At 43.2% G+C, this 23,360-nt stretch overlaps 1 protein-coding gene across 1 annotated transcript; it reads left to right on the plus strand.

The window, feature by feature from the left end:
- Positions 1 to 2,745: 2,745 nt before the first annotated feature.
- Positions 2,746 to 17,094, plus strand: slc25a37 (solute carrier family 25 (mitochondrial iron transporter), member 37). The gene is made up of 4 exons (XM_002932551.5): positions 2,746 to 3,123; positions 10,412 to 10,640; positions 11,357 to 11,413; positions 14,632 to 17,094. Exons 1-4 carry the CDS (start codon positions 2,944 to 2,946, stop codon positions 15,147 to 15,149), a joined length of 984 nt encoding a protein of 327 aa, XP_002932597.1. The 5' UTR covers positions 2,746 to 2,943; the 3' UTR covers positions 15,150 to 17,094.
- Positions 17,095 to 23,360: the final 6,266 nt, after the last annotated feature.

The following is a 23,360-nucleotide window of genomic DNA, read 5'->3' on the forward strand; positions in this document are numbered from 1 at the left end:
AAGGCATCCAATACAAAGCTTAGAACAACAAATGTTGCAGCTGAAATTTGCCTTGGGTGCTTTTGGGGCTCCAAGTAAACCCATTCAGCACAACAGCACAAGTGCTTGTGAGTGATTCCCACAGAATTCAATGGGGGCAGTTTCTGGGGTATTTAACAAAAAAAAAAAAAAAAACACAGCATTCAAAGCCTATCTTCCCTGTGTTCCATAGTTATAATTGAAGGGGTTGTTAACCTTTAAGTTAACCTTTGGTATGATTTGTGTGAGTGAGAGATAATTTGCAGTTGGCCTTAGCGTTTTATTATATGTAGTTTTTTTTAAATTAGTGTTCAGCAACTTTCTAGTTTGGGGTTTCAGTAGCTGTCTAGTTGCTAGGATCCAAATTACCTTAGCAACCAGGGAGTGGTTTGAATGAGAGACTGGTATATAAATAGGAGATGGACTGAATAGTAAAATAAGTTACAAAAAGTAATAATAATATTTCAGCTGTTGCCTCACCGAGGCCAGGCCCCCTGCCATATGAAAGTTGCAGTTGGAAAATGGCAAATAATAAAGAAAAGAAGAAGATCATTAAAAATAATGATTATGACCAATTGGAAAGTTGCTTAGAATTGGCCATTCTATAACATACTAAAAGTTAACATGGAGGTAAACCACCTCTTTAAAATACTTCCTTTGATCTAAGGGATATCTTTTTGCAAACTTACTCTTTTAAAAAAGAATATCTGAGTTATCAGAAAAGTTGAGGGTCAGAGTCAGACAGGGCCATAACTATAAGGGAGGCACAGTCAGTATTGCTGGGGGAATTCAGGAAGTTTAGGGGCAAACTGGAAATGAACATTAATCTACTATATAGATGTGAAAAAATATAATGATATGAGGAAATATAATGTCTGTAATTTTATATAACACAAGAGCCATAAATAGCATGTAAAATATATCCTTATAAATGGTGCTTAGTGATGTACTTTCACTGTCACATGATTCACTAAAACTTGTGTATTATAATAATGTAGCTCTTGTAAAATATGAGGATAATGTCATCAGTTATAACTGATGTTCACTATTCAGTAATGCCATTTAAATAAGCTTCTATTTTACAATAGGGGGTGCATTATTCCCTCTATGATTCACTGTGTTGGGATAGTGAACTTTTCTGTGTGGCTGGTATCTCTTCAGGGACAAGGGTTAATCATTTAGCCTTTAAGCAAAAAGAGCAGTCTTGTGCAAGGCCAGCAGGTTAGGGATTCATTAATGTTTGGTCAGTGCTATTAGCAGTGGAAATCATAATTATTGCTGTCTAGGTTGTTACACAGTTATGTTGTTAATTACTAATCTGTATCTCTAGGGTAGGATTATATGCAGGTTTTACTCTAGTTGCATGTGACCCATAGGAATGGGATATAGAAACCACATGAGCTGATTTTTTTGTCACTCAGTTTAACATTCAGTTATTAAACCAGTTTTTAAAGGGGAAGAAAGTTTCCCTATGAGGCCATTCTGATGGGCCTTGCTCTTTTATAGATCTGATACAGCTTCAGATACACTGGCTTTTTAAAAATGGCATGCCAGTGGCGTGATGTCTGACCCCTGTAGACCTACAAGTACCCAGAAGGCCTGGACTGATAATCTATGGATTCTGGGAAATGCCAGAGGGGTGGCTGTAAGATGCCATAGACAGCCACTAATCTTTGGGCTGATGGGGGGCTGTTGGGCCTCTGTGTACTTAAAAACACCAGGGCCTGGTCCTCAGCCTCCCCCCCAACTTCATTGCTAGATATAACTGCAGGGGGAGCAGTGTCCGTAAGGGGATGGTTTGTGGGCGGACAAAATGGTTGTTAAGGTTAACAGGAACAGGGAGCTGCTAGAATTGGGGCCAAGAGGGCAAGGATCACAAGCTCTTACCGAGAACCCTCCATGGCAACTACAATATATCTGAGCTATAGAAAGGATAATGTGATCAGTCAGTCACATTGTCCTTGTCATTCAGTCCATTTCTGCTTAGGTTTATGTGCACCACTAGATCTGACTGCAGCTGTTGTTTCCTTGGCCGAGCCATTCCATCGCCCGTGGTGTAAGAACAAGCAATGTGGTGACTTCTGTGCAAAAGTCAGATGCACAAAGGGTTAAACACAGGAGTTTGCCTGTCACTGCTCCATGTGTATCAGTCAGGGAACTATTTGCTAAACAACATTTCTGGGGGGTATCAGTGTGCCATTAGTCTATTTTATATCAAGACTGTCCGACACTAACATTGTCTCCTAATTTTTCTAAACCGAACATGCATATTGAATGCTCGCTTATTTATTAATAAGGAAAACTCTTTTGAATAAAAAAAGCTGGAATACCTCTCATACCAAAGTTTGAAATGTGGCTTAACTTTGCCTAGCACAACTCCCATCGGCTTCTATAAAAACTTGCAAGATTTTAAATGGAGAATTTTTACATTTGAGCTTTCGGGATTACTTGCACTTAATAAATACCAGACGTTCGAGTTTTTGAAACATAATTTGAATTCAAGTTTTTTTAGTGCAAAAAAACTGGAGGTTGCTAAACTGCAGCCTCCAGTAGTTGTTGCGTACTCTCAGGGGATGATGGGAATTGTAGTTTGCAATACTTTGCAAACCTACAGGGCACTGTATAAATGCCCCAGTTTTAAAGTTAGTGAAGAGCAACAGGCATGTTAGAGACATTCTCTTTCACAAGCTTTCTCTGCTGCTTGCACAGTTCCACCCAATCCTCTGTCAGTCTTGGTGTCATGTGATAACCTTCGCATGCTCGCCCTTGGTTGGTTCATTAGAAGCCACGCCTTCCTTATGACGTCCCCTCAGGACAGCATGTTGCCTTGCAATGCCTGGAGTTCAGTCAGATAGCACAGCTTGGGCTGCTCTTGTGGAGTGAGGAGGCTTCTATCCCTGCGCTGAGCCCTTTCATTGCTGCTCCATGGATCTGCGAAGTGCTGGGCTCCCCATGGAGGCCCGAGAAGGAATCTCTTCCTCTCCGGGGGATAATGATGAGTATGAGAGCCTGCCGCCTGGAGCCTCCCCTCTCACCCACATGATGGCAGGGGCGGTTGCTGGGATCCTGGAACACACCGTAATGTATCCAGTGGACTCTGTCAAGGTGAGTTCCTGTACGGAAAGGGGCGGGGATACACTGACAGGTGCCATGGCGTTCTGCAGGCACAGCATACATGTGGCAGAGTACTTACCCCACTACTAAGTACTTACAAAGATCTTAAACTTATCTCTTTGCAGGTACTGTCCTACTTTGGTAACTAACATAACCTCATGTCTTTGGGCTTTAAGGGGATTTTGGGAGTTGTAGTTTAGCCGCAGCTATAGGCTGTATATTGCATGCTTCCAGTTCCTTTTGACCCTTTGCTGGTTATTAAAGTCCATGGCTGCCTGGCCATACACGGCCGATTCTAGCTGCTGATAACGGTCCCTTAGACTGATTCGACAGCTTATCGGCCCGTGTAGGCGCACTAACCTGCCCGACCGACATCTGGCCTGAAATCAGCCAGATATCGGGCAGGTTAAAAAATGTAGTTGGTTCGGTGACCACATCGGCTCGTTGATGTGGTCCCTGAACCGATTGTGCCTATTACCGTCGGTCTAATTTGATCGTTTGGCCCCAGGGCCAAACAACCGAATTAGTCTGAATTTGCCCGATATTGCCCACCCGTAGGTGGGCATATCGGCAGAAGATCTACTCATTTGGCGACCTTGCCAAGTGAGCGGATCTTAACGTGTATGGCCACCTTAAGTCTGATGTTTCCCATCTATATTGGTCACTAATTAAATGTGGTCTATATATTTGATGTATTCACCCTTCCATTCAACAGTGCTGTGCTAAAGGACAATGAAACCTAAACCCACTGTTGGGGGGGGGGGGTGCCAATTTGTTAGGTACCTCTCTATAATTCTAGCTACTCACCTCCTACACTGGTACAGTGCTTAGGACAAAGTACCCCATGCCAGCGCATTTTTTGACAGCCTGGCCCAGGGTAAGAAGTAAAGGGCTAAAATCACTAAGTGGCACCTCCCCCCAAGTCAATTCAGGTTTTCTTGTCTTTTAAAGGAACAGTTCAGTGTAACAATAAAAATGAGCAAAATGATAGACTGTGCAAAATAAAAAAATGTTTTTAATATAGTTAGTCTGGCAAAAATGTAATTTATAATGGCTGGAGTGTGCAGATGTCTTACATAGTAACCAGAACTATACCTCCTCCTTTACAGCTCTCTAAGCTGTTAGCAGTCAGTAACCAATCAGTGACTGGAGGGGGGTAGGTATATGGGACACAACTAGCTAGTTTGCATTTGAATCTGACCTGTGAGCTCACAAACTAACTGAGCAGTTATGTCCCATGTGGCCCCCCCTAAAGTCACTGACTAACTAAGAGGTTAGAGAGCTGAAAGTAGTGTTCTGGCTATTATGTTAGATATCTGCTCACACCAGCCTTTATAGATTACAGTTTTGCCTAACTAACTATATTAGAAATATTTTTTTATTTTGCGCAGTCTGTCTGTTTTACCCAGTTTCATTTTTACACTGAACTGTTCCTTTAATAGTGTTACAATTCTTAGCATAATGTACCCTTGCCCAGTGCATTTTTTTTTTATGAAAAGGAGTTCCAGTTAGGGGGTGAGCTTATAGATAATTGGGAAGGGGGTGTCCAACACATTGGCACCCAAACTGATTTTAGGTTTTACCTACCAGTCTCATTAAATGTTGAAAGAAGACAAAACCCCACATGGATGCCAATTTTTAGGCACTCTCCAGTGGCAGTTATTTGCTATCCTGGAGCACTGGGCCAAGTACAAGCCTGAAGTACGTTTCCATTACAGCACCTCATTGGTCGGTGCAAGGGAACCCTAGGAAAGTCAAAAAAGGGACCCAGGTTAGTAATTAGAGCCATCAGTGGTGTCTAACAAATTGGCTTCCCCGGTGAAATTGTGTTTAGTTACCCTTTGAATTATAAATATATACAGTAAGAAGAAAAACCGAGCTGGTTGATTGGGCAGCCTTCTAAACAATTGTTTTCTGAAAGGGAAGTTACAACATGATATTACAGAGAGCACCTCTTGCATCAAATGGTGAGGAAAACTGTGGTGTTGCACATAGGGGCCACTGATGCAAAGTTATACAACACCGGGCCCTGGGAACCCATGCCATATGCCTGCCCCATAGTTCATAGGTACTTTTAATGATGAGCCAGTTGGATCATGTGCTGTGGGGCAATTAGGTAATGGCATAGAGCAGCAAACAATGACAGCGGGTACAATTACAGCAGCGCCTCATTACATAATACATATAATTATTAGCTGGGACGAGGTACACTTGCATTATTCAGTGCTGATTGGATTTGTGCATTGGCCAGTCTGTAATCTCCCAGGTGTTATTAAACTAATGAGAGCCTTCAGCTGGTCATGCGATGCTGGGTTTTGTAGTTCAGTACAGTGCATTGTGCCGGGTGTAATATTAGAGGGGGAAGAATCTGTGTATTCAAAAGTAAGTTAATAAGCAGCTCGTTGTTTTGTGATGAACCAAACTGCCAGGTACAGTATAAAGGCATTGCTCATTCTATGCATGGAATATTCCTCATCTATACACAGTATTTGCTATTATAAGCTCTGTATGAGAGGGTGCTGTCACATTGCTTTATTCTTCATAGACCACAAGAATAGGAGCATGGTGCTATTTACTCCTACTGGTAATCTGTGTCCCACTTTGTTTTATCCATTCATCACTAGGTTGGGGGCTGTTTGGTGCAATTCAAATGCTAGGGCCTATTTTAAATCCCAGTCTATGCCTTTCTCCCATTAAGTTGCTCAAGAAATATGCAGTATGAATTATCACTACGGGTATGGGACCTGTCATCCAGAATTCTCTGGAGCATTCTGGTTAATGGGTTTCCAGATAACGAATTCATTTCCTGTATTACCAAACAGGAGAGCCACGTGAGAGGGCAGCCAATAGCAGGCACAGGTTGTGCTTTGCTTCTTTGGAGACAGTGAAGCAATATTTCTCCTGTCATGCCTTTTATTATTACAGGTATTAACATAAAAAGCCAGCATATTCCAACATAAAGATTTCAAAAGAATACAATTTGTGTTGCAAGAACAAGTAACAACTTGCAGGGATTTTAGGAAGTACCCCTCCCTCCATTGTGTACCTCCTGCAATCCTGTACCATTTTCCTATGCATTTAACTTTAAATCCATACATGTTGTTGGACCACAACCCTACACCTTTAAATAGATGGTGGGGAATACTGGGAGTTGTAGTCCACCACCATCTGGACCAACGTTAAGAAACAGTCCAATGATCGGATTTAGATACCAGCACATGGATGGTATGGCTTTTCTTACTGTGCTACACAAGGTTACTGGCATGTAGCAAACACACACTAATGGCTAATTCTTTGTTTATCTTTATTATCAACTGGCTGCTGGGGGATGCTGGGAGCTGTAGTCTCAGCTGTCATGCTGAAAATCTGCACATTTATAGCAGTAGTACAGCATTAGCCCTAATTAGGAATCACATTAGTGCAGGGGGCAACCTTCTTGCTGGTGCAAAACTACATCTCTCAGAATTGTATGATTTGTATAGTCTGTCATACTGTTATACAATGACCCCCTAAGACTTCTGGTTTGTTGGATACTTTCCCCACTACATAGATGTTCATAGGCACTGTGTTAAGTGGATGTATGCCTTCGGAATGTGAATGTGTAGTATCGTGAGTCTACTCTCTGTGGGATTTTATGTCTTTTATTTTGCTGTAACATCATTGAGCAACACGGAGCAGAGACAAAAGCGGTTTTGTTTGGCTGCTGTCCTACAGCTGTGAACTGAAGCAGCTTCCAGGGGAGAGAGGCTACGCTGGCACTGATTATACACACACTTGCCTAGAGAATGCATATAACGGAGTGCTACTGACACTACTTGCTAATATATATAATATAGGTAATTTCAAAGGATATATAGTTCCATAGACAGAACCTCCCATACATTATTTCTCTGTTATCAACCCTACAGACCTTATTCCTGGCATATGCCCATGCCCAACCTCCACCTCTTCTTCATTGTAAACATTGTAAGTTGTGCATTTATTTCCTATAAATGTGCTTTTAAAAGGCAACTAAAGCCTACAAGCAGCCTGTCTATCTGAATCTGAAATAGTGTTTGACCACTTATGTACAGGTATAAGGAGGTTGTAGGGGTTGCAGGCCCAGACTGGCAATCTGTGGATTTTGGCAAATGCCAGAGGGGCTGCTGTAAGATGCCATAGACACTCACTATTTATTGGGCTGGTGGGGGCTGTTTGGGCCTCCGTGTACTTAAAATGCCAGGGCCTATTTTGAATCTCAATCCAGACCTAGGGGGGACTGGGTTTGGGCAGCATCACTGAAACATTACAGCTAAAGGGAAATGTGGAAATTAGTGTATTAGGCTGGCACACTGCCCTTGGGATAATCCCATATGTGTAAGAATGGCATGTCTGTGGCAATAGCACAGCAATCTGCAGCAGGCTTGTCACGGGCGAGCCTTCTCTGCCCAAATGCCAAGGATACCCACACTGCACCCTTGCTCTCTAGTTTCTCTATGGGGACATACAAAAGGCACCACCGTGTGTTTGAAAGTAAAAGAGTTTGGCATGTTTCCCTCCCGTGGCACAAAGCACTGGCGGTTTACTCTTCCCCAGGAATTCCGCAGTCAGGGAGCTGCAGTATAAAAGGCTTAGCAGAGCTAATCCAGCACTTTGTATGTACATGATAGCTCTCTGATCTGGCTAAATGCTCTATAATAGCCCGGCCTGGCTGCTTGGCTTGCTACACTCGGTAAAAGTGCCGTGTCACTGCTCGTCGGCAGTAATACCCACTGTATTGTGCAATAATCTGCGTGATGGTGCTGCTTGTGGCAATCAAAAGGCATTCCTGCCCAACCTAGGCCTTACTGCACACAAGCCCCACCTTCATACATACTGAGTCTGAGTGCGGCTTTACCCCAGGGAAAGAGCATTGTTTGTATGAAAATCAAGTCTGAATAAATATCAAGGGCTGAATAAACATTAGCAGAAATTAACACTCCAGTGAACATTCTGAAATAATGTTTAATCACTTAGAGAGAACTTTCCTTCTGCCCCAGGGCACTTGGGGCTCTCCCTTTATTTACTTCTAATAAACAAGTGCCATCAATATCCCGTAAATTATGTCCTTCTTAATGGTTCTTGGTGACACCATTGCTAATATTGGTGCTTAGTGATGTCACATAACTCACTGCAACTTGTGTATTATATAATGAATAATGTACCCCCTATAGTAAAATATACGGATGTTATAAATTACCAAGGAGTTCCATGACCATATAGAGACACTCAGCAGAAGGCTTTTATAGAGATCATGGATCTCCGATTTTCCCCTGCTCTTAATCTGTTATTCTTTTTGTACTTCAACAGATGCAGTGTTTCCTCCATTGTGGATGCCAAAATATCCCACACAAACGCAGCTTACAAACATGTCCGGCCCAGTGTGTATTCCATGTTTACATCCCTGCTACTATTACTCATTCTTACACTAAAAACAATATTTTGCTGCAGTTTTCACCCAGAGAATAAATCAGCGGGTTTAAATTGCTCAGGGGTGGGGTTTGGCAGATCAGGGGCATGACCAGGCCATCAAACAGAGCCTTGTGATTCATTAGAGCATCACTGCCTGCCGGCAGGGCCCTGCTCAGAAACAAGCTGAGGACCCCACCATTAATTAATTGCAGCAATATGAGCCATGGATACCCAGTTAAATATTTTCTGCAGTCTTTTGTTTTTGTATGGATTAGGGAGCAGGGCACCAAGAGACCCTCCATTTTTCAGTAAGAAAACAGTAAGATCATAGGAATAAAAGAGCAATAATTGCCCCCTCCATGTGCATAGCAATAATTGCCCCCTCCATGTGCATAGCAATAATTGCCCCCTCCATGTGCATAGCAATAATTGCCCCCTCCATGTGCATAGCAATAATTGCCCCCTCCATGTGCATAGCAATAATTGCCCCCTCCATGTGCATAGCAATATATGCCTCCCCCCATATGCATATGAGTACATGTGTGACCTTGTAAGTAGGGAATTAAAGTCACAGTGAATTAGCGTTAAGCGTAAGGGCGTCTGCACATGGAAGCCTGGGTGTGCCACCCAACTCTTATCTGCTGTCACATTCTGTGCTCTTCTGGCTGAGTGCGCTGAGCAAAGCCTTGGCAGGTACTTTCTGCTTGTGCTGTTTGCTAATTTCCAAATTAGTAGCTAGGGCACCCACGTGGGCCACCCTCAGGATTCAGTAGGTGCCTGTTTGCCATTGCTGGACTTACTTTACAGCAGCTATAAGTACATTTTCTGTGTGACTATATATTCCAGGACAGGGGTCCTCAAACTTTTTAAACAGGGAGGCAGTTCACGGTCCCTCAGACTGTTGGGGGGCCGGACTACAGTTAGTACTCAAACTATGGCTCCGGCCCCCACTGCGTCCCCACCCCTGGCTACTACCTGTCCCCCAGCGCGTCACGTCATACCAGGTGGCACTAATGACGTTGAGGCAGACAGGAAGTAGCCAGGGGTGAGAACGCAGCGGGGGCCGGGTAAATGACTTTGTGGGGCCGTATCCAATAAAAGAAAACATTGCAATTTTCCTATACACCCCTGGCTACTACCTGTCTGCCTCGGAGTCATTATTGTCACCCAGTGTAACGTGACGCGCTGGGGGCCGAGGACCACGCTGAGGCAGACTGGTAGTAGCCAGGAGTGAGGACGCAGCGGGGGGCAGAGCCATAATTTGAGGACTAACTATAGTCCGGCCCCCCAACAGTCTGAGGGACCGTGAACTGGCCCCCTGTTCTGGAATATATAGTCACACAGAAAATGTATTTATAGCTGCTGTAAAGCAAGTCCAGTAATGGCATAGCAATGTGTTTTTATTTTCTGTTTTGTGTTAGGTGCCAAGTTAGGGGAATTGCAGGAATGATTTATGGAGTAAGGTTTTATGCACAATTGATTTTACAGAATCATAGACCGTTGACTGAGCGCATCAAACATGCCGCAGATCAGTACAGTATGTCCCATCATGTGCGGAGCAGGTCTGGAAGAATGAAATGTGCAGCGAGATGTCATTATCTTCTATTCATTTTCCCTTCAACGCACAGGCGAGATAGAGAGTGCAGCTGATTAGCCTGACAGGACACAGTGCTACACAGAAATATTCAGCCATTCATAATGGCATAGGCATATTCTATTGTATTCAGTCATGCAGTGAAGTCTGTTTTGACCACTAGGGGTGCTGGCTAAGGATAATGACTCCGTTAAGGCAAAATAAGTGCACAGTTTAGGACAAAACATTATTAATGCACTCTCTTGTCTCTCCTAGACGCGAATGCAAAGCCTGCAGCCCGACCCTAAAGCCCAGTACAGAGGGGTTACCGAGGCCCTCAAAAGGATCATCCGCACCGAGGGACTGTTTACGCCTTTGCGGGGGATCAATGTGACGATGCTGGGGGCTGGCCCCGCCCACGCCTTGTATTTTGCCTGCTATGAGAAGATGAAGACCACTGTAGGGGGAATGATCAACCATGCTGGGAACAGCCATGTGGCCAATGGTAACTGTTCCTACTGATTTACATGCATGGTGGAACAAGTCTCTCATTGAGCAGCATTAAACTCTTACCTAAAGTGTCTAAATTCACATTTATTTCGCAAGAATTGGAAATACAAGAGGGCAGAGTGACATTCTTAAGTAATGTTTATAATAAATACACGGTCATGTTTATGAGTCAGATAATCTCTTGAAAAGTCAGACATACCTCATCCCTTCTCCTATCTGTCTCACTGTCTCAGAATTTCTTTAACCTTCTGTGTTCTATCCAATTAAATGACACTGTAGAACATCCCTGTGCCATGGCGATGCACACTTTACATAGTAGATATGTATCTTCCTGTATAATCCTAAGGCTAATGGCACACAGTTGTTTTTCTGTGCTGGGGTAATTCAGCTGGTGGAGAAATTGCAGAAAATACCCTTCCACTCACCATTGACTGTAAAGCCTTTTTTATCTAGTATTTAGCACTTGTCTGGGTTCTAGAAGCTGATCCTGAGATAAGCAGCATACGCACAGAAAGTTCTGTAGTCTGTCATATGTTATAGGGGGCAGTGTCATAGCCCTATTACCTGTACTGGTCAGTGCGTGAGTCTGCACAGTCAGCAGGGGGCAGGATTTTGTGCTTCCATATTGGTCTCTAGAGGGTTATTGCACATTAGTTCTCCAAATAAGTAACATTTAACCAATTTGCTTTCTTTTCTTTTGTTTATCTGCAGGGGTGGCAGGAAGTTTGGCAACGCTGTTACACGATGCAGTCATGAATCCAGCAGAAGGTACTTCTACATTCAGTTAATTGCCTTGTGGCACTAAGCTTGTTGTTTACTGGCTTTCTTTATACATGATGTAATATCTGTATCCAGAGCTCTGCTATATCTGTTTGACTTCTGCAGTAGGACAATCATCAAGGGTTCTAAAGCATGCTGGCCCTTTCTGACTTTCAAGTAGGGGTCACTGACTCCAGCAGCCAAACAAAAACTAGCAACTAGATAATGCTGAAATTCCAAACTGGAGAGTTGCTCAACAAAAAGTGAAACCATTAAAAAAAACACAAAAGAATGAAGACTAATTACAAACTGTCTCAGAATATCTTTACATCATACTAAAAGTTAACTTAAAGGAACTGTAACACCAAAAAATGAAAGTGTAATTAATTGATCTAATTAAAATATAATGTACTGTTGCCCTGCACTGGTACAGCTGGGGTGTTTGCTACAGAAACCATACTATAGTTTATATAAATACCCTGCCGTGTAGCCCCGGGGGCAGCCATTCCTGCACTGGTACAGCTGGGGTGTTTGCTACAGAAACCCTACTATAGTTTATATAAACACCCTGCCGTGTAGCCCCGGGGGCAGCCATTCCTGCACTGGTACAGCTGGGGTGTTTGCTACAGAAACTCTACTATAGTTTATATAAACACCCTGCCGTGTAGCCCCGGGGGCAGCCATTCCTGCACTGGTACAGCTGGGGTGTTTGCTACAGAAACTCTACTATAGTTTATATAAACACCCTGCCGTGTAGCCCCGGGGGCAGCCATTCCTGCACTGGTACAGCTGGGGTGTTTGCTACAGAAACTCTACTATAGTTTATATAAACATCCTGCCGTGTAGCCCCGGGGGCAGCCATTCCTGCACTGGTACAGCTGGGGTGTTTGCTACAGAAACCCTACTATAGTTTATATAAATACCCCGCTGTGTAGCCCCAGGGGCAGCCATTCCTGCACTGGTACAGCTGGGGTGTTTGCTACAGAAACCCTACTATAGTTTATATAAATACCCCGCTGTGTAGCCCCAGGGGCAGCCATTCCTGCACTGGTACAGCTGGGGTGTTTGCTACAGAAACCCTACTATAGTTGATATAAATATCCCGCTGTGTAGCCCCAGGGGCAGCCATTCCTGCGCTGGTACGGCTGGGGTGTTTGCTACAGAAACCCTACTATAGTTTATATAAATACCCTGCTGTGTAGCCCCGGGGGCAGCCATTCCTGCACTGGTACAGCTGGGGTGTTTGCTACAGAAACCCTACTATAGTTTATATAAATACCCCGCTGTGTAGCCCTGGGGGCAGCCATTCCTGCACTGGTACAGCTGGGGTGTTTGCTACAGAAACCCTACTATAGTTTTATATAAATAAGCTGCTCTGTAGCCCCGGGGGCAGCCATTCAAGCTGGAAGAAAGGAGAAAAGGCACAGGGTACATAGCAGATAACAGATAAACTCTGTAGAATATAATGGGGGTTTATCTGTTATCTGCCTGTGCCTTTTCTACTTTCAGTGACTGCCCCCATGGCTACACAGCAGCTTATTTATATAAACCTATAGTAGTCTTTCTGAGGCAAACACACCAGTTGTACCATCGCAGGGCAGCAGTACATTATATTGTAATTAGTTTTATACACTTTTATTTTTTGGTGTTACTGTTCCTTTAAAGGTGAACAATCCCTTTCATCAGTACAACATTAGTTTCTAGTAAAGAGCAATGAAATATACTAATGTTTGTGCAGTAGTGAAAACCCAACCTTGCTGTTAGGTAGGCACGGACAAACTATGCTAAATATAAGTATATTTGCTAGCAGGAAATACTTTCTCTTTTATATTCAGGTTTAGTCAAATATGTGAAGGTGTAAGTTACTTTCTCCCTATCATCTTACAATGGTAACAACAAACAAATACCTTTTATGGACTTCAGAAAAGCTTCTCCCTCTACTGGTCATATACCCATTGTGTTAAAATCTTGTGTTTAGGGAGCAACACATTTTGAATAAGGCACATGTATGTATATTTTTATTAATATACGATATGCTATTTAAGTACACAACACTGTATAGCAGAACAATAAATTAATAGAACAAACAGGGTCATTACAATAATAGAAATAAGATATATAGAATAAATACAAAAGACGATAATAAATACAAAGTACAGTTGCATTAAAGATTCCTTAGAACTAAGTGGTTTATGTAATAACATGCACTAAATTTGCCCAGGAGCAATAAAGGTGGCCATACACGTGGCGATCTGACGATGTTTCGTACGACCATCGGTCGCACGAAACATCGTAAGATCCGCCACACACCATTCAGGGCTGAATCGGCAGGTAAGGAGGTAGAAACAATAGGATTTCTACCTCCTTCTGCCGATTCAGCTCTGAAGGGAGAATTTTGGTCAGGCGCCTTCTATGGCGCCAGATCAAAATTTTCAAACTGGTCCGATCGGCGAGTCGTCCGATATCAGCAGCTTCCTGCGATAACGGTCGACTCGCCGACATGCCATACACGCACCGATTATCGTACGAAACGAGGTTTCGTACGATAATATCGGTGCGTGTATGGCCACCTTAACCCATAGCAACTAATCAGCAGGCTGTATTTACTGGTCACCTGTTTAAAAGCAAATGTATTGGTTGCTATGGCTTACTGCTCCTGGGCAAACGTAGTGCCTTTTTATTACATATGGAGGTTAGTGTCAAAAAGACAAGAGGATGATGTCTGCCCTTTAGAGCTTACAATCTAAATGAATATCTAAAACATGAAATATCCTTGTTTTACTCAGCAAGAAACTAAATGTAAATAATTTATTTAAACTGATATGACTAAACCATGCAGAAATTAGCAAGGGTGTTGCCTGATATTCTAAACAGTAACAGGGGCAATTGAGTGTTTTGTACATCTGAAGCCTTAAGGTGCCCATACACATACTGACGTTCAGGGCTGAATATGGAGGTAGAAACAATAAAAATTCTACCTCCTTCTGCCGTTTTATCTTTGAACGTAGATTTTGCTCGGACACCTTCAATGTCGACCGATCAAAATCTGTTAACTAGGCCGATCGACAAGTTGACCGATATCCGCAGCCTTTTGCGATATCAGTAGCCTCATCGAGCAGCCATACATGCACCGAATATCATTGGTGCGTGTATGGCCAGCCTTCAAGCTTTATCCGAATGTGGGCTAATGTCTGTAATATAATTAGGTCTTTTCCATTTTTCCTCAGTGGTCAAGCAGCGGATGCAGATGTACAACTCCCCCTACAGGAGCATGCTGCACTGCATCCAGAGCGTCAGCAGGACGGAAGGAATAGGTGCCTTCTACCGAAGCTATTCCACACAGCTCTTCATGAACATCCCCTTCCAGGCCATCCACTTCATTACATACGAGTTCACTCAAGAGCAGCTAAATCCCCAGCGCCAGTACCACCCCGGCTCCCACATAGTCTCCGGAGCCATTGCTGGGGCTGTGGCCGCAGCAGCCACCACTCCTCTCGACGTGTGTAAGACATTGCTCAACACGCAGGAGAACACAGTCCTCAGTTCTGTCAATATCAGCGGGCACCTCTCTGGCATGGTTAATACCTTCCGGACAGTCTACCAGCTAGGCGGGGTGGCAGGTTTCTTCAGAGGAGTCCAGGCCCGAGTCATCTACCAAATGCCTTCTACAGCTATAGCCTGGTCTGTGTATGAATTCTTCAAGTACTTTCTCACCAAGCGTAATAATCCAGCTTCCAGCCACTGAGCCTGTGGCCACCAAGCTGCGTTCTTAGGAGAAGGTGTAAATGAGGATGCTTCATCCAGTGTGATGACCTCCTTCGCTAGCATTGTCATGCTCTGGCTATCAGCCTTGAGCTGGGCCCAATGGAAGGCATCGGTGCAAGCTCTTCAGGAAACTTCACAATTAAGTGAATGTTTAACCGACTTCAGCAGGGACATGTGCAAATCCACGCTGTTTCTGGGCACCTTCCACCCCTGCTCTAGAGGAAGAATGTGGAATTAATCCTCGACTGTTGGGGGTGCTATGGGCGACTGCCTGTGCTCTGCTCAGAATGACTGTTGGGGGTGCTATGGGCGACTGCCTGTGCTCTGCTCAGAATGAAGGCATATGTATTTAGTCTGACATTGGGAGAAATGGAAACAAGTTGCACCTATAGAGATCAGCATTGCCTTGTTGGTACTCTGCAGTGTTCTGCTCTATCAGCATAGATTTATACAGCGAGAGAAAGAGAGAGATTTGGAAAGGTCACAGGGGCCTTTCCTTTATATTTTCCTTATTTAATATTTTAATAGTTTTTCTAAAAATTTGAAATGTGCACATTAAATCGATTTATAAATTATTATTATTATTATAGAACAAATAGATTTTATATTAACATGTCTGTATCTCTTTTTCAGCAAGACTTGAGTCTGTATGAAGGGACAGAGTATAGAATTTACAGAGACGGCTTTCTTCTATATTTTATATGCCTTTTATTGTCATATGTATTGGGCTTTGAAACGGATTCCATCATGCAGGAAAGGTCTTTTTTTATTCATTCCTTCTGCCTTATATTCCAGTTACCTGTGTATTAGGACATTAGCACCTGCATTACTTTTGCTTTTTTAAGTTCAAGGTTTCCTACTTGTCAGTGTGCTCTAGCTTGGACCATTGCTTGAGTGAATTTATCTATGCTTGTTCCTTGTACTGCTTTGGGGGGATTCAGGTCTAGTTTTGGACTGGGGTGTTAAGGGGCTGCTGCCATGGGGCCCTCCACCCCAGTTGCAAGCTGCTACACTTTCGTGTTCTACTCCCGCCCACTCCATACTGCATTTCCTCCTTGTGGCAGCACCCGCACTTACTGGGGGGGGGGAGCGGGCCTGGGGTCACGGGGCCCGCTGGATTTTTTACTGGTGTCCTGGTCTTGTGCACTGTGAGCTCCCACTACTGGCCAAAAAATGGCAACCACTATGACACAAGCGTGAAGGATTTGTTCTTTCGGGGCTGGCAAGTAACAGCATTAATAAGATGGGTGGTTCATTGCACACAGTATTTCAGTAGGTTTGATAGAATGCAAAAATATTGACAAATAGCAAATTTAGGGAAGGAAAGGTGGCCATACATAGGCTGATTTCAGCTACTAATTACCTTTTACCTAAGTTTGGCAAGATCTTGATCGGGCAGGTTTGCTTTTCCCATTGGATCGGGATCATATCGGCTCGTTGATGCGGCACACATACCCGCCATTTTAATTCAGAAGATGTATAGGAGAAGTTGGGGCCCCACAGAGAAAATTTTTTGGTTGCCGGGGTCAGGGACTCTTTGCTTGAAAGCTGGAGTCCCTGTTAGATTAGTAGTAGGAGTGTGGGTGCCCGTGCGGGAGCAGTATGCAGCAAAGTATATGGAAGTTACGTGGTTATTATTTAAAGCAGAGACATTTGGGAACTTTTTTAATCAGTGCCTCTTTTCACTTTGTAGGCCAACTCTTAATGTTTATAACTGTGTTGCTGCTGACTACAGCGCCCCCTATCCCACTCTCTAGGCAAAATATGATACATTAACCCTCCAGCCACATTCCTATTTGTGGGACCAGTAGGGCCAGTAAGGATTTTTTCCATGACTTTTAGATGAGGAAGGATCCCATGGAGGGTAAAACATTGTGTTGTTTTTCTACAGTTTACTGGGGGAATTAAATGACTGCTCCTCTGTATGGGTTTGGTGTTTGTATATTGGTGTATGTCTATGGCGCTTGTCATATTACTATTGTAGGAAGAAATGTCCCTCTATTAAATGGTATTATACAGGCCCATACTAAACAGCAAAGGGGACATTTTCAGGTTTAGAAGGCAGTGATATCACTAGTGGTGCTGCTGCACCTTCATTCATTGTTGATGTAAGGGATTGGGTGCACTTCTTTCTGACAGGGCATTGGCACCCACAGCTACACTTCTTGCATTCAATGTATGGCTTCTTGTAAAAAGCAAGCTAATTTGGAACAATCCATCTGTACAGCCCCTTGACTGAACAGTGGACTGGATTCAGCCCACAAACAGGAAACCAGAGCAGTAAGACCTATGTATTGCAGGTAGCTGCTTTTCCCATAAAGCCACGTCATAATGACCAGTGGTGGATTTTGTAAATGATCTTGGCAGAGCCAGTTCATCCAGTTTTGCCTAGTGACATTTTCAGTGTGAAAAGAACCTCCATAACAATAAGCTGAGTAAATAGGGCTAATAGTGATTGGCCAGTATCATCTATAGGCAGTGCAGTGAAACTGTGCACTTAGTGGCCCTTAACAAAGTGGCCTGCTGACTTTACACCCAGGTTCCTATGGACCTGTTTATATGCTATTGGGCCATTAAAGAAGGAACTCTAGAGAAGGTTGTAATTACACCTTTCCCCCTAGACCTCCATTAAAGGGGAAGTTCACATTTAACTTTGAGTATGTCATAGATGGCCTAGTTGCACGCAACTTATTCTGTGGGTCTTTGTTTTCTCTGGCTGGATCATATAAAAAATAAAGTCATTGAGGAAGGGGAAGAAGCTTATGGGCAGGCTGGGGAGGGGGGGCCTGTAGGTTCCAGTTGCACAGTTCTGATCTCCATTATGTCTGTTGCCAAAGAACTAAGTGCCAGTTTCACCTTTGCACAACTGCACAGCTTGTATAACACTTGGCAGCTATTGGCCTTTATTTCTAAGGGGTTTGTATATAGTGAGAGCGGAGCCTGTTGCTGCATGTTTGTGTTGAATACAATTCCAAGTATAACACGAGAATAGCACACAGGGAGGGGGGAGATGTACATATTTGTATGCATACGTGGAACATTCCTATTATCCTTGCTGTGTTTCACTTTCTGCTGCCATACTGAGTACTTGGTCACAACTTGTGTTGCTGTACAGGCACATCCAGCATTCAGTTGAAGGGAGTTGTAGTTCATCAACAGCTTGGGGGGTCTCACTGCTCTAGGATGGAATCCTTAATCTTTTCTTAGGGATTAGATGCACCTGCATACTGGGGTAATGAAGCTTGAAAACCATTACATTTAACTATGGCGGGGCACAGATTCATGGGGATCTGCCCATGTGTCACCGTGACCTCTTTAAATACCCCATATGTATGATATGATGGGTAACCCCTGGGGCCTATTTATCAGAGTGACATCAGAGCTCGCTTCAATGATTGCACCACTCTAGTCATTTCTTTGGGATTTTTAAAGGTTTAGTTATCAATAGCTGAACTCTAACTTTCAACCGTCAATAAATATGTCCCCAAAAATCCCATGGAAATGATTAGAAAGTGGTGGAATTTCACTCTTGATGTGACTCTTTGATGTCAGCTGCAAAAAGTGTCAAGGTATTTCACTAAACGTTTGATTCCTGGAGCATTCTGGTTTTGACGAGGACAGCCCGGCTTTCGGAAGGGCTGTCCAGTTCCAAACCTCCTGCCTGGTATTCCAAATCAGGAAAACCGAGCACAACTCACTGAGACTGACGCGCATCATAGCTCCGCCCAGTGGTGTCATGGCCCCACCTCTTCTCTGCCCCCACACCATCACAGCCCTCCCTCTTCCCCGCCCCCCCCGTGACATCACTGCCTGCCCCCTTCCCGGCTACAAATGCCAGCAGAGGTGGCAACCCTAGATTCTGCTGATTTTTAGTTCCTTTATAATTATTTTATTAATCATCTCGTGATTTTATGCAACATTTTATTTCTTGTTTCCTGGTACAGGTATAGGATCTCTTATCTGGAATTACAGAAAGGCCATCTCTCATAGACTCCATTTTAATCTCTGTAGTAATAAAACAGTACCTTGTACAGGTATCAGACCCCTTATCCAGAAACCCATTATCCGGAAAGGTAATTTCCCATAGACTCAATTTTAATCCAATAATTCACTTTTTTTTTTCTCTAATAATAAAACATTGCCTTGTACAGGTATCGGATCCCTTATCCAGAAACCCATTATCCGGAAAGGTCATTTCCCATAGACTCAATTTTAATCCAATAATTCACTTTTTTTCTCTCTCTAATAATAAAACATTGCCTTGTACAGGTATCGGATCCCTTATCCAGAAACCCATTATCCGGAAAGGCCATTTTCCCATTAATGTTTAAATAATTGTATTAGCAGACTAAAGGTAGGAGAGCCGAATTACGGAAAGACCCCTTATCCGGAAAACCCCAGGTCTCTAGCATTCTGGATAACGGGTCCCATACCTGTACTTTGAACCAAGTAAGATATAATTAATCCTTATTGGAGGCAAAACAATTCTATTGGGTTTACTTAATGTTTAAATGATTTTTTAGTAGATTTGGAGATCCAAATTACAGAAAGATCCCTTATCCAGAAAACCCCAGGTCCTGCGCATTCTGGATAGCAAGGCTTATATCTGTGATTGCCTATATCTTGCAGGCCCTTACAGCTGATTCACATGAGGAGCCTGTTATTGTGCTGGCTGAAACCTTATTCCAGTTACCAGATTAGTTTTGTCACTTGCAGTTCGGCTTTAGGCCACTTTTAAGAGAGGTTCTTTTCCATTGTGTGCAACAGGACAGTGCCACAAGTGCAACTTGTGCTAAAAAAAAATCTTTAAAGCAGCACCCCGCACCTCCAAACAGCTCATCAGTGGGGGGGGGGGGGACTGCTAGCCTTTAGCAACTGGAAGAGCTCTAGACTCTCATCAAAAAGCCTATGCTAATATGTGTATAGCGATTATAGCTAAAGGGGAGGGTATACTAAAATACAGTATATATATCTATAGTGTCTCCCCCTTTGAATCAATTTTAATTCTTATAAATCAATTATGTATAATTTTATATAAAGAGAGAACATTTTTGCGCTCTTTTTTAAGGACACGTTTTTCTATTTCCAACCAAGATAATGCCCCCTTGTGGTCTGAAAATGCATTGTGCTAATGGGGAAAAAAAAAAATCACATTTTTTTTTTATGTTATCCTCTGATACTGGTCATGCACTGCACTTATCTAATAATCTTAAAGGGGAAGTTGCATGTATGTGCAGCACTGCAGCTGTTATTTTGGCAGCTAGGTGGCGTTTATATATTACCGCCTCTGTGGAAGCAATCCGTATGGCAGCCCCATTCATGTAAATTTCAATACACAGGATGTTCCTGTACACAATACACCACATCAGCTATACATTTAAGTGGAAGTAAATGGAGGACAGACTTTGGTCATTTTTCCAATATTCCAGTTAAAACCATGGATCCTCAGTTTAGAAAGGGGTTGGGGTGTGTGATTTTTATTGTTCAGCTGTAAAAGTGCCTTGCGTCAGATATGTTTACAGTTGGCCTGGATATGTACAGTATAGAATACTAAGGACTTGGCTGGTTGATTTTACAAGGACAAGGGGGGGGGGGGGGGTATTTGACAGTGAGTGAGAGTGATGTAATTACCTTTTAAACTGATCGCCTTTATGATGTCACTTCCTGTTTGCAATCATGTAATGCTGCTTGTGTCTAATACGCACAAATACCTGAATGTAACTTGAAATGATATATATGTGTGTGTGTGTGTTTAATGAAAGAATTGTAGCTCTTGTGTAAGTGGGCAGTGTGCCAACCCCTCTGTGCCATGCAAGAGTAGCGCCCTCCCTTGGGCCTCGAGGTTCTGACATTCATGTGTATTTTATCCGTGCTGCTACCATTGGAAGACTTGAGCTTTGGAGCATCAATAAAAGCTGTTTTTACTACGTCACCGAGTGCCGTGGCTCTGATTGCTTTGCAGAGTGTGTTTATATCGGGTCGCTGACACTGCACATTTACCATTTGTTGGTAGTAATGACAAACTTCTGTTCCCACTATGCAGTTTTCTTTTGGGGGGGCTGTAATTTCCCCTGTGTGCCACAAGGTGGCTCTCTGTATGCGACAGTCCTCCACTTGGTAATGACTGAATTATATGATTATCCTTTATTTATATAGCAGCAACATATTCAGCATCACTTCCTATCAATCCTTTCTATACAATCTAGGGTCCCAGTCACACACACACACTCTCTCTCACACACACACACACACACTCTCTCTCACACACACACACACACTCTCTCACACACACACACACACACACACACACACACACACACACACACACACTCTCTTACATACACACATACTCTCACACACTGTGGGTAGTTTTAACAGAAGCCAATATACATGCCTGTGTGTGTTTTTGGAGTGTGGGAGGAAACCACAGTACAAATAAACTAGGGATGCACCAAATCCAGGATTCGGTTTGGGAATCTTTCACAAAGGATTCAACCGGATCCCAAAATAGTGGATTCAGTGCATCCCTAATATATATAAACTGCTTGTAGATTAAGCCCTGGATGGAATTGAACCTAGGACCCCAGGTCTGCAAGGCAGCAATGTTAACCATGATGCACATATTATTGTGAGCACCCTGTTTTCTAGATTAGTCTTAATTGGACATACAAGTATGTTACCCATTTAAGAACCATCTCCCATTCCTTGGGCCTTACCTCTTACTCCCAAGATTTAAGTGCAGACAGGGGCAAAGTTAATCTACCTACCTCCCCACTCCACTAACTTGCAAGTATAAAGCTAGCCATACATGCCCAGATTTGGTCAGGCAGTTTGCACGGATGTTGCCCCCTTAGTGAGCCATCTGGGCATATGTGGCCAGTCAGGGTGTCACTTAGACCCATAATCTTGATGGATGGAGATTTATAAGTCCTGATCCCAAGTTTCCATTGGTCAGCACTGTGGCTCCTCATTACTTTCTACTGTTCCAACCAATATACGTATATGGACCCTTGTACAGTGCATGTTGGTTTGGCCTGTGAGCCAATTGGTCAGAGGGTAGTTATAAAAAATTGCCTATTCACAGGAACCACCCCAGTTCCATCATGCCATTACATTATATAGACAGACAGATTGTACTTTCAGTAGCAGTTTATTTACAAATACATTTCAAATCCTTAACAATGTATAATGAATGTATATTGGAATGACATTTTGTTTCTTTGTGCAAAGTTCTATTGGGTGAAACTTCCCTTTAACAAGCCCCCCCCACTCTCCCCCTAGAGGGCAGTAGCGAGTGAGCCCCTGAGATACTTCTGAGGACCTGAGCTTATGGTCACATGCCGCGCTTTGGCTGCAAGGGAGGGGGGGCGTTATTGGGCTAATTAGCACATTGTTCTCCCGTTCTGCTTGCCAGTACAACGCCCCACTCACCTTTCATCTTTTCATCTCTGCCCTTCTGTGTTTGCATTGCATAGTGGGGCTGTAATGGATCCCATAGCAGCTCCCTGTTTCTTTCTCATGACTCTCGTGTAACTGTCATCCAGGCCTACAAAAGCTACTAAGCACCCCCAAAACTGCTTATTGGCCTATGCATGCTGCCTGTCTGACCAATATATGGCTGACATTTGTCCAGTTTTCTATTGGGAAGGTTAAAAAATCCCACAGGATGGGGCCCTTGTTGGCACATTAATATGTACCTCTGCCAACATATTTAAAATTCAGTTCAGTTCTGGAAAATGCACAGAAATCATGAAAATCCCCATTATTAATCTCACTGCCGTATCTTAACCTTCCCAGGGATTCTGTCACAGTCTGGAATAAACTGTGCCAGTATTATCACTAACTAAAATAAATAAAGGCCATATATTACTATAGGAAATGGATAATCTGCATATTAACCCCAGACATGCCAATATAATCTCTGTAGAGATTAACCTCAGGCAAGCCAGTTAAGATCACTGCATAAAAGGCCTATGAGCACTCCATTAACTCCAGACATGCCAGTAAGATCAGTGCAGGAAAGGATAGACTGAAAGTGATTCCATTTTCCCACCTACATTTGCACAAGCAGAATATTTCTTAAGTCTCACCCTACTAGGACCGCCCTAGGAAAAGCAGGACAGTTGGGAGGTATAATATTGTTGTGATACCACAGGTACCATAGACTTTATTGCTGGATGCATGTAAAGGA

Source organism: Xenopus tropicalis, chromosome 3, assembly GCF_000004195.4.
Source record: "Xenopus tropicalis strain Nigerian chromosome 3, UCB_Xtro_10.0, whole genome shotgun sequence".
NCBI classification, from domain to species: domain Eukaryota; kingdom Metazoa; phylum Chordata; class Amphibia; order Anura; family Pipidae; genus Xenopus; species Xenopus tropicalis.

What these genes read in the sequence shown, in the direction of transcription:
- slc25a37 (XM_002932551.5), top strand. Translation starts at nt 2,944, where the DNA reads ATGGATCTGCGAAGTGCTGGGCTCCCCATGGAGGCCCGAGAAGGAATC. An exon ending in GAACAGCCATGTGGCCAATG is followed by an intron (nt 10,641 to 11,356) that starts GTAACTGTTCCT and finishes GTTTATCTGCAG; the next exon opens with GGGTGGCAGGAAGTTTGGCA. An exon ending in AGTCATGAATCCAGCAGAAG is followed by an intron (nt 11,414 to 14,631) that starts GTACTTCTACAT and finishes ATTTTTCCTCAG; the next exon opens with TGGTCAAGCAGCGGATGCAG.